Source organism: Bufo bufo, chromosome 6 (assembly GCF_905171765.1).
Source record: "Bufo bufo chromosome 6, aBufBuf1.1, whole genome shotgun sequence".
Classification (NCBI taxonomy): Eukaryota; Metazoa; Chordata; class Amphibia; order Anura; family Bufonidae; genus Bufo; species Bufo bufo.
Genome location: NC_053394.1, coordinates 366,801,703 through 366,822,219, shown reverse-complemented (window position 1 = coordinate 366,822,219; position 20,517 = coordinate 366,801,703). Strand labels below are relative to the sequence as shown.

Below are 20,517 nucleotides of genomic sequence, written 5' to 3'. Positions count from 1 at the left end.
TAAACTTCATTTCACTTCTCAAATATCACTGTGTGTGTCTCCTATATGATATATTTAACTGACATTTTTTATCGTAACAACCAACGATTTATAAAGGAAAATCATGACGATTAACAAGGTTGCCCAAACTTTCGCATCCCACTGTACATGTGTTTATTTGCATTTTATGGTATTTCTCTATTATCTAGGATAGACCAAAACAAACAAGTGGAAATAATGTATCAAAATATTGTTTATTATAAAATATAAAATATGGGGAAACTACAGGATGGCATACAAAAATACGGAGAAGCACAGGGTCAATGACACCAAACAGTCACCAATAAATCTGTGAAATATAGCACACAGATAGGTATAGTCCATAATTCAGGATAAAAGCTCAAGGATGACCAGGATAACAGGACACCAAGGTCGCCGCAATAAGGCTATGCACAACCAGTACAAGTGACCATGCCTGGTAATCCATGAGCTATCCCACACATACCTGAGCGCGAGACCTCAGGGTCTGGCATTCCATCCACCATCATGTCCTCAGGTACGTCCTGTCATTAGTACAGCTCTACACTGCCCATAGGGACCTCTGCTTATATCCATAGTGGGTCCCTTATATTCTTGTGCATATTGTTATTATTTCTTTCTGACTGAGACATTAATTCTTATCTTGAGCACCTATTATTACATTGGTCTGTCTCGGCACCTATGCATTGTGGTATGTGTGGGATAGCTCATGGATTACCAGGCATGGTCACTTGTACTGGTTGTGCATAGCCTTATTGCGGCGACCTTGGTGTCCTGTTATCCTGGTCATCCTTGAGCTTTTATCCTGAATTATGGACTATACCTATCTGTGTGCTATATTTCACAGATTTATTGGTGACTGTTTGGTGTCATTGACCCTGTGCTTCTCCGTATTTTTGTATGCCATCCTGTAGTTTCCCCATATTTTATAATAAACAATATTTTGATACATTATTTCCAATTGTTTGTTTTGGTCTATCCTGGATGTTTTGCAAGTGGTAATTGTAGCTGTCTAGTTGACAGGTGGCCTTTTTGTAGGTTAATAATTTCTCTATTATCTGGCTGGCACTTTCATTTACATCCATTCGTCCCTAGGTGGTGCTGGCACCATGTGTAAGGCCGATTCATTGGCCTGTATTTGTGGGAGGGGCTTGGCTGCCTACTTCAACGGCCAGCGCCCTCCCACAATCGTACGACGTGCAGAGTTTCGCAGGAAGCGTGCGCTCGTACCTGGCACTTCCGTCCAGCAGGCAGGGTAAGCTGAAGTCCGGTCGGCGGTCGGCCCCTAGGTGAGTGGGGGCCCTCACGCTCCGGACCGCATCACGGTGGGGTTCCAAGTCAGCGGGGGGCGGGACCACGACGGAGGAAAGGCTCCCTCCTCCCCCGTCCACAGGGCTGCTGTGCGCTGTCTTTCACCGGCGGGGGGGGGGGGGTTTGGGAGGAGCCGCGATGGATACAGCGCTCCCCCCCTCCCCCGTCCATAGGGCTTCTGGTGCGCGGTCTTTCTCCGGCGGGAGGTGGAGCCACGACGGAGGCAACGCTCCCCTCCTCCCCCGCTTGGAGGACCTAGTGTGTCAGTCACTTACTGGCGGGGGGCGGGGCCCGTGATGGAGAGGGCTCCCCCCAGCCTCCGATATCTGGCCAGCACTGCACCGTTTCCCCACGTGGTGGGCGGGCTCAGCCGGCGGTGGGTCGGCCCCTCAAGCGAAGGGGGGCACCCCTGCAATGAGCGCCCTGCCAGGGAGCGGTGCGGCGCCACGTGGCACGTCTTTTTGACCGGTGAAGGGTGGGGGCCATGTCACATAAGGCCTCCCCCCTGTCCCGGCTCCCAAATGCCAGGGGGCTGCGCCGTTTCCCCACATGGTGGGTGTGCCCAGCCGGTGGCGGGTCGGCCCCTCAAGCGAAGGGGGGCACCCCTGCACTGGGCGCCCTGCCAGGGAGCGGCGCGACCCCCCACGCGGCACGTCTTTAACCGGTGAAGGGTGGGGGCCATGTCACATAAGGCCTCCCCCCTGTCCCGGCTCTCAAATGCCAGGGGGCCGCGCCGTTTCCCCACGTGGTGGGTGTGCCCAGCCGGCGGCGGGTCGGCCCCTCAAGCGAAGGGGGGCACCCCCGCACTGGGCGCACTGCCAGGGAGCGGTGAGGCCCCCCACGCGGCAATATCCACCGACCGGTGAGGCGGGGCCCGGGTTGTTTCGGGGGCCCCCCTACACCGGTTCATGCCAGAGAGCTGCGCTACTCCCCACGCGGTAGAAGTGCTGAGCCGGCAGGTGGGTCGGCCCCTTGGGCGGAGGAGGGCACCCCCGCACTGGGCACTCTACCAGGGAGCCGCTCAAGCTCTCCACGTGGCTCACGTACCGTGTTGGTGTGGGGCGGGGGCCGTTGCGCAAGGGGGTCCCCCCACTCTGGTTCACGGTGCCAGGGAGCTCTGCGCTCCCCACGCGGTTATCGTGGAGGGGTGCGGGGGACGCAATGGCCCCGCTCCTCACCTTCACTAAAGTCTGGCACGGGCCGCCGTGCTGCATAGATAGGCAGGGATCCGTGACAATACTAGGAGCAGTCGGGGGGAACAATGTTAGCCAGCGGCTAACTCCCTACTCCTGGTCGCACTTTAGCTTGCAGCTCACGTTCAATCATTTCATGTCTTACTTATACGGTTCCTTACGGCACATGCACGATCCACAGCTGACGCTTCAATTGTTTTGCTTCCAGGTCCAAGTTTTGTCTCTAAGCAGTTTCACGGATGCTGGTGGTCGTCCAGTTTAGCCGGTCATTTACGTTACTGTTTCCACAGCTGTGATGTCACACGCATCAGACATCGTCGAGGTGTCTGTGGACGAGAACGTAGCAGGAATGTCCGAGGGGGGCAGTATACCGTCCCTGCGAGCATGGACCATCCCTAGGCTTATGTCGGAGCTGTCGAAGAGGGGCGTCCCTTTTCCGGCTTCTGCCAGGAAGGCAGAATTATATCGGCTGTGGAAAGACTCCTTGGCGCCCAGTCATGATGATCTCCCCATGACCACGGTGCAAACGTCACTGGCTCAGTTACATGTCATGCTGAACAGTCTGACATCTGCTGTCACTTCGATACAGGCGAGGTTGGAGTTAATCGAGTCCCACGGCTCAGTCATTCCGGTCTCTTCCTCTGAGGTTCCGGCCGCTACTACCTCTGCTGTAGGGGAAATCCGTACTGTCCAGGCCATCCCCAATGTGGCTCTATCTCATTTCGTCCCGGTCAGCATCAGAAAAGACATCCTAGAGGGTAGGGATGTTAAACTCGCTTCATTGCTGGTAGCCTCCAGAGACTTGTCCGACAACAAAGTCATAGCTTGCGGGGAAGTCTCGGTGGTGCTGAGAGGCCGCGACCACAGGCTTAACCGCAAGTTAACCATCCCGGAGTTCGTCATGGCATTTAGCCTTTTCAGGGATGTCATATGTTCTGCTAAGCAGGACAGGAGGGAGGAACTCGATCTGTACCTCTTCCGAGTTACAGAATTGGGTTATAAGTATGGAGGAAATTCGTTTTATGATTACCATTGTTCTTTTTCAGCCAAGGCAGCAGCTGCTTTCACTCAGTTCCAACATGTTACAGATTGGTCCAACCTAGATACAGAACTGTTTTGCAGGCATTTTGCGGGTCTGAAAGCTCCCTCCTGTTCCGCTTGTCAGTCCATCTTCCACTCCGTAGAGTGGTGCCACAAGTCAGCCGCTAATACATCGTCATACCCTTCCGGCTCATCAGCTGGGCCACTCGATGTCTTCAGACCTCCTAGTTCTGTGGATAAGTTAGGCCGGCCCATTGTTCAGCTAGGTAGGGCCCAGATCTGTAACAACTACAATTACGCGTCTTATCATTTCGGCCCATGCCGTCTGTTGCACATCTGCACCAACTGTTTCAGGGCCCATCCCAGAGTCGCATGCTCATTAAAGTCAGTAAAAAATTACATGAGTGTGGTCAATACCAGTTGTTTACAGGAGTACTTGCGAGGTCACCATAATCCAGGGTTCGTGCAGTTCCTGATCTCAGGGTTTCACGAGGGCTTTCATACAGGGTTAATCACGACTCCAGAACTCACGTACAGGTGCAAGAACCTTCAGTCAGCCGTGAGGAACCCTAATTCTGTAGACATACTAATAGAGTCCGAGTTGAACAAAGGTTTCTTGATCGGTCCTTTCAAAGTGCCCCCCTTCCAACGGTGGAGAGTCAGTCCCGTGGGGGTGGTCACGGGCAAATTCAGCAAAAAGGAGAGACTCATACTATTTTCCACCAAACTCACCTTCGGTTCCAAGAGCAGCCCGTGGCTCTTCGATCAATTGGCCCAGGCCCTCCATTGGGTTGTGGAACACAAGATTCACTGGGAATTTGTCATCCACTACTTAGATGACTTTCTGCTGATTGAGAGGCCAGGGGCAGCCCCCCTAGGGTTGGGGAAGTTGTTGAGGTGTTTCTTCCAGTTAGGTGTCCCGGTCTCCCCCAAGAAAGTAGAGGGCCCGTCCACAGTTATCACCTTCCTGGGCATCGAACTAGACTCACAGGACATGTTAGCTAGGTTACCTTCGGACAAACTAGTTAGAATCAGAGAAGTCATCCATAGATTTGCAGTGACAACCGTGGTCACTAAGGCTGATTTACAGTCACTACTGGGTATGTTGAATTTCGCCATGCGCATCATCCCGCAAGGCAGGTCATTTATCTCCCGCTTGCTGGCGCTTTTGGCAAACGGCCCCGGAACAAGACAGCCCAGTGTGTCTGAATAATCAGGCCTTAGCTGACCTTCACATGTGGGATCACTTTCTTTGCCAGTGGAATGGGGTGTCCTTGTTCACACCTGAGTTGTCATGTCAATCTCCTGTAATCTTCTCAGATGCGGCTGCGAGCTCAGGTTTTGCCGCCATTTTTGGCACCCACTGGGTCGCAGACGAATGGCCTGCCTAGGTGAGACAGATCCCAGGTTTCCTCCAGACCTCGGCACTGTTCGAACTGTACCCCATTGTAGTAGCCGTCCACGTATGGGGCAGTCATTGGGCAAATCATTCTGTTTTGTTTGTGACTGACAATACCGCAGTGGTAGACATTGTAAATAGTGGGTTATCCAAGTCATCTCGTGTCATGTGTCTCTTGAGACTATTAGTGCAACTCTCCCTACAGTACCATTTCCATGTTAATAGTGCGCGTGTGCCAGGCTCGCAAAATGTGGCTGCTGACGCCTTGTCGAGGGCTAATTTCTCCCTTTTCTTGCAGGTCATGCCAGAGGCAGATGTAGCGGGTGCTACCGTCCCTCCTCACGAGTCGTTAATACTAGCGTGACCAGTCACCTAGAGACGGCCCACGCTTTGATATCCAAGTCCCTTTCACGAAACACGACCAGGGCGTATAACACCGGGTGGAAGGCGTTTTGCAGGTTTCAGGGGGAGTGTCCTCAGGGAGAATCCAGTTTTGCAGAGAACATCCTGGCGTTCATTGGCTACTGCCACTCGGAACTCAAGCTCTCCCACAACACGGTGAAGTCATAATTGTCGGGAGTGCAGCATTTCTTCTCCGTCAGTCATCCCGAACGGGCATCGGTGTTCTCCATGCATGCTGTCAAAGCCACGCTAAGGGGTTTGAGCAAATGTGGGCCCCAAGGCCAGGTGCGTAGCCAAGCTGTCACCGGACTCCTTTTCCGTAAACTATCTGACATCCTGGATAGGAATGCTTTCGGGGCTCTACCTAGCCTGGTACTCAAATCCGCAATTTATCTAGCTTTCTATGGCTTCTTGAGACCGGGGGAGTTCACTTGTTCTCCTGGTAGTGACAGGTTTCTCACACTCGGTCAGTTGGTCCAAACGCCGAGGGTTACGTGCTACTACTGAGGATGTCCAAGACCTCACAGGTGGGCCCCCCAGTCCCAGTGTCCTATTTTCCCACGTCTCACCAATGGTGCCCCGTCACAGTTTTCCGTCAGCTACTGTCAGCTTTATCGGGGTTCAGGCCAAATAGTCCACTGTTGCCCTTCGGGGGGGTACCACTCACCACCCATCAGTTCGTGTCCCACGTACGCTCCCTAGTGACCAGCTTGGGTGACGACCCCGCCACGATCTCGGGACATTCGTTCCGCATAGGTGCCGCGTCCGCGGCCTCTAGAAATCAGGTGCCAGTGCATGTCATTCAGAGGTTAGGGCGTTGGCGCTCCACATGTTTTAGCCGTTACATACCTCACCCCAAAACTGAGATGTCAACGGCTTTCCAAAGTCTGGTTTTGTAATTACGTTGTAATAAAATTACTCCTGCCAATCAGTATGTCTTTTTGCCCTCTTTCAGGCGTCCCTCCACGACGCGGTTGCGGCACAACTCTAACCGCTTAGGGGTAGAGTATCTCAGGTAGGACTGGGTACGTTCTTGGATGCTACGACCACAAGTGTAAGGCCGATTCATTGGCCTGTATTTGTGGGAGGGGCTTGGCTGCCTACTTCAACGGCCAGCGCCCTCCCACAATCGTACAACGTGCAGAGTTCCCCCTCCCACCCACCCTTTTCACCTGTTACTCTCAAAGGGGATGCCCTCTTTCAGGCGTCCCTCCACGACGCGGTTGCGGCACAACTCTAACCGCTTAGGGGTAGAGTATCTCAGGTAGAAACATAGAATGTGTCGGCAGATAAGAACCATTTGGCCCATCTAGTCTGCCCAATATATCTGAATACTATGGATAGCCCCTGGCCCTATCTTATATGAAGGATAGCCATATGCCTATCCCATGCACGCTTAAACCCCTTCACTGTATTTGCAGCTACCACTTCTGCAGGAAGGCTATTCCATGCATCCACTACTCTCTCAGTAAAGTAATACTTCCTTATATTACTTTTAAACCTTTGCCCCTCTAATTTAAAACTGTGTCCTCTTGTGGTAGTTTTTCTTCTTTTAAATATGCTCTCCTCCTTTACCGAGTTGATTCCCTTTATGTATTTAAAAGTTTCTATCATATCCCCTCTGTCTTTTCTTTCTTCCAAGCTATACATGTTAAGGTCCTTTAACCTTTCCTGGTAAGTTTTATCCTGCAATCCATGTACTAGTTTAGTAGCTCTTCTCTGAACTCTCTCTAGAGTATCAATATCCTTCTGGAGATATGGCCTCCAGTACTGCGCACAATACTCCAAGTGAGGTCTCACCAGTGTTCTGTACAGCGGCATAAGCACTTCACTCTTTCTACTGCTTATACCTCTCCCTATACATCCAAGCATTCTGCTGGCATTTCGTGCTGCCCTATTACATTGTCTTCCCACCTTTAAGTCTTCTGAAATAATTACTCCTAAATCCCTTTCCTCAGATACTGAGGTCAGGACTGTGTCAAATATTCTATATTCTGCCCTTGGGTTTTTACGCCCCAGGTGCATTATCTTGCACTTATCCACATTAAATTTCAGTTGCCAGAGTTCTGACCATTCTTCTAGTTTTCCTAAATCCTTTTCCATTTGGCGTTTCCCTCCAGGAACATCAACCCTGTTACATATCTTTGTGTCATCAGCAAAAAGACACACCTTCCCATCGAGGCCTTTTGCAATATCACTTATGAAGATATTAAACAAAATTGGTCCCAGTACAGATCCCTGTGGAACCCCACTGGTAACATGACCTTGTTTTGAATGTTCTCCATTGACTACAACCCTCTGTTGTCTGTCACTCAGCCACTGCCTAATCCACTCAACAATATGGGAGTCCATGCTCAATGACTGCAGTTTATTGATAAGTCTTCTATGTGGGACAGTGTCATAGGACTGGGTACGTTCTTGGATGCCACGACCACAAATAATATATATAGTGGGGGTGTGTCTAGCTGAGAGGAGAATGTAGAGAGAGAAATTAGTTAGTAGGAGTGTGAAAGCAAGTTCATGGAGGAGAGAGACAGGCTAAAGTCACCATGTAGCTGTGTTCCTTTCCTCTGGGCCCTGATCAAGCCTGGAGAAGATAACGACAGAAACCTAGCACCAGACAGTGAGTCTATACACCAAGATGCAGAGAGACTTGTGAGGGTAACAGCTAACTATAGCTTATGGCCCTCATCAGCACAAGTGACCAGGAGTAGCTTTCCGAGTACCTGGACACGTATGGACAGGTAATGTGCCGAATTGTCTTTATCACTAACTAAACCTTCCGGGTAGTAGTGAAAACCAAAAAACCTTTCTAAAAGAGTTTCCTGCCAAAGAATGAAGCAGATGTGTTGCCTGCCGTGAAGGGAATGCCCTTAAAGGATAACTCCTAAATAAATAGTTAATAGCATCTTTAGTGCCAGAGTGCTGTATAGAGTGAATTTAGGATTACCACCAGGATCCTTACCTGTAGAGTATCAACATTAGAAGAATCCCTCAATTGACAACTGCCACTATCTGATAATAGGATGACCAGTGAACTTATTATTATTTGTGCTATACAAAACGCTTTCCATTGATGAACTGTACCAACTGTCCAGAGACTATTGATTCTTCAGTAAATTTTCAACTGGTTTACAACAACCGACTCCTCATTCTTACTACTACTCTCAACATTTGCACCTAACGGTGCTGGCGTCACGAACAGAGGGGCCCAGCCGCAAAAGCACCTAACACCAATTACCATCAAGGGCACCTCAACTTCCATCTGGCTGGTGTTCCCTGCAAACGAGAGTGCCCCGGAGGACTTTGTGCTGTCTTCCCATCCACTGTACGCCAGCCCAGGGAGGCATCTGCTAACCGTGAGTACATGAACTATTGCACCCATCGGCCCACCGTGAGCCTCACTTATTTTTCCCTGTGGTTTGGTATGCTACACTTATATGAGCATTTTACACAAAATAGAAGCCAGATAGGGAGGTGAGACAACCCTTTTAATTCCCAGAAAACCACATTAGTGACAAATATCCTTAAAGAGGTTCTCCGCTAATAATGCCATTTTACCAAAAGATAGCAGCCTGCCCCACTAAGGATTCATACTTAGATGCTTTCCACCAGGGGGCAGATTGGCCATAGACCTTACAGGGAAATTTCCCGGTCGGTGGGCCGGCCAGTGGAAGTTTTTGGGGATGTATTTTGTGCTGATGGCAGCAGTATTTTGTGATGGATTGCGGTATTTGGCTCTGTTGGAGTGGTATAATGTGCCACAATATAGTATTGTTGATCCTGCCTTCCATCAATTTGGACCCAACTACAAAACAGGGCCACTTTTAGTATTTTTTCCAGGGCCGCTTTAAGTTCCCAGTTCACCCCTGCTCTCCACTACTCTGGTCCCCCATTCTGCCACCGGTCTCTCCACCTCCCAGTTCCCGCAGTATTTTCCTCCGGAGGGGCATGGGCATGTTCACATGCGGTGAAATGGTAACAAGCAGCATGTCACCCCTGAAGCCAGTCATTGGTGGCAGTGGAGCATGTGCCCATGCCCAGCCAGAAGAAATCAGTGCGGGGACCTGAAGAAGGAAACAGTGTGGAGGACCGAAGTGGCGGGGAGCAGGTAAGTATGAATCCTTAGCTTAGTGGGGCAGGCTGTTGGCCCTTGGTAAAATGGCATTATTACCGGGAAACCCCTTTAAAGGTGGGTATCCTTCAAAAAGCAGAATTACATGATAGGTGATAAATGTATGATTGTTGGGACCCTTGCCCTTGGGTTTTCTAATCTCTGTGGGACTGACGGATGCATCACCAGCCCTCCATTCAAATGGCTCTAGAACAGGAGCTCCGAATCCCTGTTCTAGTGATCAGTGGAGGTCCTTGTGATGATACAATTGTCACCTATCATTCCTTTATCTGAACTGGCCAATTACATCATGTAACTAATGACGTAACTAATAAAGAAAACCCTTCCCATAATTATATTCTATAACGTAATACTGTACAGACACTGTCAAATGAATATAAGCCAAGAAAATAAGATTCCAAGAGCCGTATCTCTGGGGTCAATGACTATTTGAGTCCTACCTCTGCCAAGTAGACATGGGCAGCATTTATTCACTTGGAGCACATTATTTCCAAAGCATGTTCTATGATATTTAAGACATGATCAAGGTTAACCCCATGCTGGCCGGCAGGCATGTTTACCAGCTGAAATATGTCTAAAAATATGTTCAAAGGGCAATGGACTTCCTGTGGTTTACAAGAGTCAATGAGCTTTATTTAACCTAATAGACATGCTTCTGTCCTTACATCACTCCTGTTCCAGGTCAACTCTTAAGTGTCCCTGTCATTCACGTCAGTAAAATCATTAGACAGAGCGTGCTCATTTCTAATATAAGTAACACTGTACACAAGCAGAAGATTGTGCCCTGAAGTCATATGGCCAGCTAAGTAACCCTTACAAATTTATGATGTTATGCAGTGTTATAATAAATTCTTGAAAAAAATGTTACTGTGACTTTAAGTCCAGGAACCCCCAGCCCATACCCCCCCCCCCCTGGAATTTTAGTAGGAGCTGGTGAACCTTCAATGGTGTCACCATTCCTGACTTGGATGGTGACACTGAGAATGGCGTTCCTGGACCTTCATCCAACAGGAGAAGGAGGTATCAAAGGAGACATTTATGGGAGTCCTTTATCTGACTTGACCACCAATGACTACAGGTAGGATAAAGGTGGTTCTGCAGTACTCCAGACCTGCTCGTATCTAAAAATGTCATGTAATGTTGGTGTAATGTTATGTACACCAACAGGTAAGGCAGTGGTTGGCATCAGCAAATGGGACTAACCTTCCCATTCTTCCTCCTCTTGGTAGGAGTGGACTGGTCCCACTTCCTGCCAGGAGAGGACAGAGCTAGCTGGGCTAGTGAGGAAGCACTAACATCTGCTCCTGCTCCGAGGGTCACAGAATCAGCTCAACTGTGAGGAACAGTGCTCCAGGGAGGCTGAAGGTCCAAGGCTGTGGATATTTTTCAAAACTATGGTGCTATGGTCAGTGGGGTGACCAGCAATTAAAGCTTCACAGATCCTGCTGCAGGTGAGGGAGAACACATTAAGACACCCGTCACCATAGCTCAGATCAGGCAAAGCTAGAAGCCTGTAATTATCAAGTGGACACCTACAACCACAAGTGACAGTAGGAAATTGAGAGAGAGAGGACTACCATAGAGTGTTATCATCTGCCACCATACATCATTACTTGGGGACAGAGACATTGCACCTTGTACAGGTGACAGCTGGAAGTACTGTAACTCATCCTTTGCACTCAGTAAGGAAAAACTTTTTTTGTTCCTCTCCATATTCCTGTTCATTTCAAATCACCTTTTCACAGCACCGAACCGTGTGGTGTCTGATTAGTTAGGGTCCAACTGCTGGGAACTCCATCAATCATGAGAATGTCTTCCTTCCATTTAACTGGGGAATACAGGGCCGCATTCTAGTAATCGGCCAAGACGCCATTGCCCGTTATTAACAAGATGTCAGTAGATTAATTTCACGTCGCAATATGAAAGTGTATAGTACAAGCAATCACACCATCGCAGGTTCAATTCCCTTGGATGTCTAAAAAAAAAATTATGAAAAAATGCCATGGTGTTAAACAGGCAGGGAGTGCTCAAACCCAGTTTTTAAACATTTTTATAGTAAAACATAACAAAACTGTATGAATGTTGTGATAATGACAGATCCACAGAATAAGGGTCCATTCACACGTCCGCAAAATGGGTCCGCATCCGTTGCGCAATTTTGCGGAACAGGTGCGGACCCATTCATTTTCAATGGGGCCGGAATGTGCTGTCCGCGGATCCGCACTTCCGTTCCGCCAAAAAATAGAACGTGTCCTATTCTTGACAAGAAAAGGCATTTTCTACGAGAGTGCCGGTGATGTGCGGTCCACAAAATGCGGAACGCACATTGTCGGTGTCCGTGTTTTGCGGATCCGCAAAACACATACGGACGTGTGAATGGACCCTAAAAGGAAAATCACAGTCACCTGGTGCAGTACAACACCATTGACTATCACTACAAAAAATGTTGCGCAATTTTTCACCCTTTTTTGTTGCTTGACGTCACATGTCGCTAGCGTTGAGCATACTCACCTCAACCATTTGAGCGCGGAAAATGAAGATCCCGCGCGCTGTGATGTATGGCGTCACCACACCGGCCGATCACGGGTCACGCTTGATTTCACGCTGGATCTACAATCAAGATGGCGTCTTTTTGCGATCAAATGGATGAGGTAGGTGATATTTTATTCATTTTTTTTTATCTTACACTGTTATTAATGTCAGAGGCCGCGATCAGCGATGAACGCAGCATGTGATGGGTACAATGACGGGGACTGGCGCAATCATCGCTCCCAATCATTGCGCCCACTACTTTTAAACAAATGCACTTCGTGATGAAAAATTGTTTTAGCAACCAAATCGAAGTTTTCAATACTCTCTTACATGTCACCATGTAACCCTAGCCTTAGGCCTCATGCACACGGCCGTTGTTTTGGTCCGCATCCGACCAGTATTGGCGGCTCGGATTGGACCCATTCACTTCAATGGGGCCGCAAAAGATGCAGACAGAACTCTGCGTGCTGTGCCCATCCGTTGCTCTGTTCCGTGATCCGCAAAAAAAAATATAACCTGCCCTATTCTCGTCTGTTTGGCGGACAAGAACAGGCAGTTATATCAATGGCTGTCCGTGCCGTTCCGCAAATTGCAGAACCATTCATTCAAATGGGTCCGCAAAAAAAAGCGCATTCCGTTTGCGTATGTCCATTCCGCAAAAAAAAATAAAAAATAGAACATGTCCTTTTATTGTCCACATTACGGACGAGGATAGGACTGTTCTATTAGGGGCCGGCCCTTCCGTTCTGCAAAATACGGAATGCACACGGACGTCATCCGTAATACATACGGTTGTGTGCATGAGCTCGAATGCCCAAAAATAGACAGGTTATTAAGAAAAAATTAAAACCATCAAAATTGGATTGCTCCTTAACCCCTTAAGGATTAGCACTCTACTGGACAAACTGAAACTTAACATTAAAGCCCTCCTATACAGTCAAAAGAAAATGAATAAGAAAACACCCTTAAAAGATATGGTGAATTGCTCCTTCTGTCAGTATATACACGTTGTGTACACAGCGCTGTACGCGGCAGGACTCGCTCAGCACAGCAGCAAAACACGGAAGTGGTCGCTGTCCCCTGATTGGCCAACTTTAACACCGGCGAGCTACGCCATTGGCTGCGGCGCGGTTCGAACGGTGACGTCACCGGCGACCTGTCAATACCCGTCTTTGTGGCAGGGATCATGGAGCTCGGGTTCACGGAGGAGCAGTTTCAGGAGGCCTGGAGGGAGCTGGATGAGCGGGCGCTGCCCGGCGGGTGGGAGCTGTTCACGGAGAGCATGGGCATTCAGATATACCGGCTGTACGACCAGGTATTCACACACATCAACGGTAAACGCAGCGATAACGCTGAGGAGTGAATGGTGTGCATTACAGATCAGGGAAAGGACGCCATTCTGCTCTGCTTTCTATGGTGTTGGACTTTTGGATATTGCAGATGGGCTTAACAAAGTAACTCTGGGGCCCCCATTACAAAACAGGGGGCCCTCTACTTCATGGAATACGGGGAATGTATAAAATCTGGAACAAGGAGTATTCCTATCTCAGACTGTGATGACATATCGCTGGGATCGCCATGAATGTCATATAGAGACCTGCGCCTCTCTCCAGAACGGGGCCCCCCGAAGTGAAGGAGAGCGCACTGCGCATGCGCCGCTGCTCTCTGTTCACTTCGGGCCCCATTTCCATGACATATTGCTAGGATATACCATCAATGTCTTAGCCTACTTTCACACTTGCGTTGTTTTCCGTTGTCTCCGTACCGGAAATCAACGTTTCCGTTTAGTCCGCTGCAAGCTGTGGTTTTGTGTCCAGTCATAGAAACGGATCTGTCACTAAAAACAATGTAAGACAATGGTGACGGATCTGGTTCTTTAGGAGCCTTAAAAAAACAGATCCATCACCCATTGACTTTCAATGTATTTAGTGATGCGTTTTGATTTCACACAACCGCGTCCTAATGGAACAGATGCATCCTGATGTGCAAAATCAAAACGGATCAGTTTAATTCCGGTATTGGGATCCTCTGCCGGCCGTGACTGGATGGTGACTGGTGAGCGGTGACTGGTGGACCGTGACTGGTGAGCTTTGACTGGGCTGTGACTGGTGGTCTGTGACTGGATGGTGACTTGTGGACCGTGACTGGTGGAATGTGACTGGATGGTCACTGGGCTGTGACTGGTGACTGGTGGACCGTGACTGGTGGACCGTGACTGGTGGAATGTGACTGGATGGTCACTGGGCTGTGACTGGTGACTGGTGGACCGTGACTGGTGGTCTGTGACTGGATGGTGACTTGTGGACCGTGACTGGGCTGTGACTGGATGGTGACTGGGCTGTGACTGGATGGTGACTGGTGGGCACCATTTTCATGACATATTGCTAAAATATACCATCAATGTCTTAGGCTACTTTCACACTTGCGTTGTTTCCCGTTTAGTCCGCTGCAAACTGCGGTTTTGTGTCCACTCATAGAAACAGACCAAACTGGATCTGTCATTAAAAATGATGTAAGTCAATGGTTGACGGATCTGGTTCTTTAGGAGCCTAAAAAAACCCGGTTTATTGCGTTTTAATTTCACACAAATGCGTCCTAATGGAACAGATGCACCCTGATGTGCAAAATCTAAACGGATCAGTTTAATTCCGGTTTTGGGATCCTCTGCTGGCTCTGACTGGTGGAATGTGACTGGATCGTGACTGGTGGAATGTGACTGGATGGTGACTGGGCTGTGACTGGTGGACCGTGACTGGTGGACCGTGACTGGTGGGCTGTGACTGGTGGACTGTGACTGGTGGACCGTGACTGGGCTGTGACTGGTGGACCGTGACTGGTGGAATGTGACTGGATGGTGACTGGGCTGTGACTGGTGGAATGTGAGTAGATGGTGACTGGTGGGCTGTGACTGGATGGTGATTGGTGGAATGTGACTGGACCGTGACTGGTGGACCGTGACTGGTGGACCGTGACTGGTGGACCGTGACTGGTGGACCGTGACTGGTGGACCGTGACTGGTGGACCGTGACTGGATGGTGACTGGGCTGTGACTGGTGGACCGTGACTGGGCTGTGACTGGTGGAATGTGACTGGTGGGCTGTGACTGGGCTGTGACTGGTGGACCGTGACTGGTGGACTGTGACTGGGCTGTGACTGGTGGAATGTGACTAGATGGTGAGCTGTGACTGGTGGACCGTGACTGGTGGGCTGTGACTGGATGGTGATTGGTGGAATGTGACTGGATGGTGACTGGGCCGTGACTGGTGGGCCGTGACTGGTGGAATGTGACTGGGCTGTGACTGGTGGACCGTGACTGGGCTGTGACTGGTGGACCGTGACTGGGTGGTGACTGGGCTGTGACTGGTGGGCCGTGACTGGTGGACCGTGACTGGATGGTGACTGGGCCGTGACTGGTGGGCTGTGACTGGATAGTGACTGGTGGGCTTTAACTTGTGGAATGTGACTGGGCTGTGACAGGTGGGCTGTGACTGGATGGTGACTGGTGGGCCGTGACTGGTGGAATGTGACTGGTGAGCGGTGACTGGTGGGCCGTGACTGGTGGAATGTGACTGGTGGGCTGTGACTGGATGGTGACTGGGCTGTGACTGGTGGAATGTGACTGAATGGTGACTGGGCTGTGACTAGTGGGCTGTAACTGGTGGAATGTGACTGGTGGGCTGTGACTGGGCCGTGACTGGTGGAATGTGACTGGATGGTGACTGGTGGGCTGTAACTTGTGGAATGTCACTGGATGGTGACTGGTGGGCCGTGAATGGTGGGCTGTGACTGGATATTGACTGGTGGAATGTGACTGGATGGTGACTGGTGGGCTGTGACTAGATAGTGACTGGTGGGCTTTAACTTGTGGAATGTGACAGGTGGGCTGTGACTGGGCTGTGACTGGTGGAATGTGACTGAATGGTGACTGGGCTGTGACTAGTGGGCTGTAACTGGTGGAATGTGACTGGTGGGCCGTGACTGGTGGGCTGTGACTGGTGAAATGTGACAGGATGGTGACTGGTGGGCTGTAACTTGTGGAATGTCACTGGATGGTGACTGGTGGGATGGTGACTGGTGGGCCGTGAATGGTAGGCTGTGACTGGTGGAATGTGACTGGATGGTGACTGGTAGAATGTGACTGGTGGGCTGTGACTGGATGGTGACTGGTGGGCCGTGAATGGTGGAATGTGACTGGTGGGCTGTGACTGGATAGTGACTGGTGGGCTTTAACTTGTGGAATGTGACTGGGCTGTGACAGGTGGGCTGTGACTGGATGGTGACTGGTGGGCCGTGACTGGTGGAATGTGACTGGTGGAATGTGACTGGTGGGCTGTGACTGGATGGTGACTGGGCTGTGACTGGTGGGATGTGACTCGATGGTGACTGGTGGGCCGTGACTGGTGGGCCGTGACTGGATGGTGACTGGGCGGTGACTGGTGGGCCGTGACTGGTGGGCTGTGACTGGACGGTGACTGGTGGACCGTGACTGGTGAGCTGTGACTGGTGGAATGTGACTGGGCCGTGACTGGTGGGCTGTGACTGGTGAGTTGTGACTGGTGGACCGTGACTGGGCTGTGACTGGTGGAATGTGAATGGATGGTGACTGGTAGAATGTGACTGGTGGGCCGTGACTGGTGAGCTGTAACTTGTGGAATGTCACTGGATGGTGACTGGTAGAATGTGACTGGTGGGCTGTGACTGGATGGTGACTGGTGGGCCGTGAATGGTGGAATGTGACTGGTGTGCTGTGACTGGATAGTGACTGGTGGGCTTTAACTTGTGGAATGTGACTGGGCTGTGACAGGTGGGCTGTGACTGGATGGTGACTGGTGGGCCGTGACTGGGCCGTGACTGGTGGAATGTGACTGGTGAGCTGTGACTGGATGGTGACTGGTGGGCCGTGAATGGTGGAATGTGACTGGTGTGCTGTGACTGGATAGTGACTGGTGGGCTTTAACTTGTGGAATGTGACTGGGCTGTGACAGGTGGGCTGTGACTGGATGGTGACTGGTGGGCCGTGACTGGGCCGTGACTGGTGGACTGTGACTGGTGGAATGTGACTGGTGAGCTGTGACTGGATAGTGACTGGTGGAATGTGACTGGATGGTGACTGGTGGGCTGTGACTAGATAGTGACTGGTGGGCTTTAACTTGTGGAATGTGACAGGTGGGCTGTGACTGGGCTGTGACTGGTGGAATGTGACTGAATGGTGACTGGGCTGTGACTAGTGGGCTGTAACTGGTGGAATGTGACTGGTGGGCCGTGACTGGTGGGCCGTGACTGGTGGAATGTGACTGGATGGTGACTGGTGGGCTGTAACTTGTGGGATGTGACTGGATGGTGACTGGTGGGCCGTGAATGGTAGGCTGTGACTGGTGGAATGTGACTGGATGGTGACTGGTAGAATGTGACTGGATGGTGACTGGTGGGCCGTGAATGGTGGAATGTGACTGGTGTGCTGTGACTGGATAGTGACTGGTGGGCTTTAACTTGTGGAATGTGACTGGGCTGTGACAGGTGGGCTGTGACTGGATGGTGACTGATGGGCCATGACTGGGCCGTGACTGGTGGACTGTGACTGGTGGAATGTGACTGGTGAGCTGAGACTGGATGGTGACTGGTGGAATGTGACTGGATGGTGACTGGTGGGCTGTGACTAGATAGTGACTGGTGGGCTTTAACTTGTGTAATGTGACAGGTGGGCTGTGACTGGATGGTGACTGGGCTGTGACTGGTGGAATGTGACTGAATGGTGACTGGGCTGTGACTAGTGGGCTGTGACTGGTGGGCCGTGACTGGTGGGCTGTGACTGGTGGAATGTGACTGGATGGTGACTGGTGGGCTGTAACTTGTGGGATGTGACTGGATGGTGACTGGTGGGCCGTGAATGGTAGGCTCTGACTGGTGGAATGTGACTGGATGGTGACTGGTAGAATGTGACTGGATGGTGACTGGTGGGCCGTGAATGGTGGAATGTGACTGGTGGGCTGTGACTGGATAGTGACTGGTGGGCTTTAACTTGTGGAATGTGACTGGGCTGTGACAGGTGGGCTGTGACTGGATGGTGACTGGTGAGCGGTGACTGGTGGGCCGTGACTGGTGGAATGTGACTGGATGGTGACTGGGCTGTGACTGGTGGAATGTGACTGAATGGTGACTAGGCTGTGACTAGTGGGCTGTAACTGGTGGAATGTGACTGGTGGGCTGTGACTGGGCCGTGACTGGTGGAATGTGACTGGATGGTGACTGGTGGGCTGTAACTTGTGGAATGTCACTGGATGGTGACTGGTGGGCCGTGAATGGTGGGCTGTGACTGGATAGTGACTGGTGGGCTTTAACTTGTGGAATGTGACAGGTGGGCTGTGACTGGATGGTGACTGGGCTGTGACTGGTGGAATGTGACTGAATGGTGACTGGGCTGTGACTAGTGGGCTGTAACTGGTGGAATGTGACTGGTGGGCTGTGACTGGTGGAATGTGACAGGATGGTGACTGGTGGGCTGTAACTTGTGGAATGTCACTGGATGGTGACTGGTGGGATGTGACTGGATGGTGACTGGTGGGCCGTGAATGGTGGGCTGTGACTGGTGGAATGTGACTGGATGGTGACTGGTAGAATGTGACTGGTGGGCTGTGACTGGATGGTGACTGGTGGGCCGTTACTGGTGGAATGTGACTGGTGGGCTGTGACTGGATGGTGACTGGGCTGTGACTGGTGGGATGTGACTGGTGGGCCGTGAATGGTAGGCTGTGACTGGTGGAATGTGACTGGATGGTGACTGGTAGAATGTGACTGGTGGGCTGTGACTGGATGGTGACTGGTGGGCCGTGAATGGTGGAATGTGACTGGTGGGCTGTGACTGGATAGTGACTGGTGGGCTTTAACTTGTGGAATGTGACTGGGCTGTGACTGGTGGGCCGTGACTGGTGGGCTGTGACTGGATGGTGACTGGTGGGCCGTGAATGGTAGGCTGTGACTGGTGGGCTGTGACTGGATGGTGACTGGTGGGCTTTAAAGCGAACCTTTCACCTGCATTTCACTTACTAAACTATCAAAAGTACCATCTTCATTGTGTTATCATACAGTCTTGTCCCGCTTTTCTGCCATGTATATGCATGAAAAAATCGCTTTATAAAGTACTCTTCTCCAGCTCCACAAGTCACGGTAGAAGTCAAGGGGGTCGCCCTTCCCTCACTCCAGGCTGTAACTCCCCTGCCCTAACCCCGCCTCTATGTAGTCTAATTCACACCCGGCTCAGTCGCCGGGACCGCGCTTGTACAGGCGGCGCATGGGCCGTCGGACTCAATCGCGATCCTGTAACTGAATCGCGCGTGAGGAAGAGAAGACAGACAGACAGACAGACAGACAGACAGACAGACAGACAGACAGACAGACAGACAGACAGGCAGGCAGGCATCGGGGACGGCGCATGCACGATTCAGTTACAGGATCGCGCTTGAGTCCGGCGCATGCGCCGCCTGTACAAGCGCGGTCCCGACGACTGGGCCGGGTGTCAATTAGACTGCATGGCAGGGGAGTTACAGCAGGAGTGAGGGAAGGGCGACCCCCTTGACTTCTAACGTGACTTGTGGAGCTGGAGAAGAGTACTTTATAAGGTGATTTTTTCATGCATATACATGGCAGAAAAGCGGGACAAGACCGTATGATAACACAATGAGGATGATCTATAAGGTACTTTTGATAGTTTAGTAAGTGAAATCAAAGTGAAAGGTTCGCTTTAACTTGTGGAATGTGACTGGTGGAATGTGACTGGTGGAATGTGACTGGTGGAATGTGACTGGTGGAATGTGACTGGTGGGCCGTGACTGGTGGAATGTGACTGGTGGGCCGTGACTGGATGGTGACTGGGTTGTGACTAGTGGACAGTGACTGGATGGTGACTGGGTTGTGACTAGTGGACAGTGACTGGATGGTGACTGGGTTGTGACTAGTGGACAGTGACTGGACAGTGTTTCTGACTTTTCCGCTATTTTCCAGAGCTTTTACTACCGAATCACAGCTGTAAAATAGCCGCGTGACAACCAGTTGTAGACAAGTCGCGCAGATGTTGTTGGTCACATGAGTTTTCTGAGACTTGCTCTCGCTGTGTAACTCCAGCCTAAGGCCTCCTGCACACGACGGTATCTGTTTTGCGGTCTGAAAATCACAAATCTGCAAAATACGGATGTGGTCCGTGTGCATCCCGCAATTTTCTCGGGACCCACTGTAAAGAAGCCTGTTCTGGTCCACAAGAATAGGACCTGTTCTATAATTTGCAGCCTGGCCGCACGGACGCGGACGGCACATGTGACATCTGTGTTCAGTCCGTATTTTTTTGGCGGACCCCTAGCAATGAATGGATCTGTGTGCGAGCCACAAAAAATGCAGATCGGACACGGGCCAACAATATGCTCCTGTTCATGAGGCCTAAAGGTTCGGCTACACGGCAACATCTGTCACAGAAAAGTTGAGCAACATTTTTTCCA

General features: G+C 50.8%; 1 protein-coding gene across 2 annotated transcripts in view; it reads left to right on the top strand.

Moving 5' to 3' along the window:
- The first annotated feature begins 13,195 nt into the window (after positions 1-13,195).
- LOC121003200 (phosphatidylcholine transfer protein) overlaps positions 13,196-20,517 on the top strand; it is a 35,121-nt gene continuing 27,799 nt past the window's right edge. For both annotated transcript variants that reach the window (XR_005779439.1, XM_040434852.1), the window contains exon 1: positions 13,196-13,346. Coding sequence is in view for 1 of the 2 variants with exons in the window: in XM_040434852.1 (XP_040290786.1) it covers positions 13,218-13,346 (129 nt within the window). In the remaining variant the exon portion in view is untranslated. The remainder of the gene's footprint in view (positions 13,347-20,517) is intronic.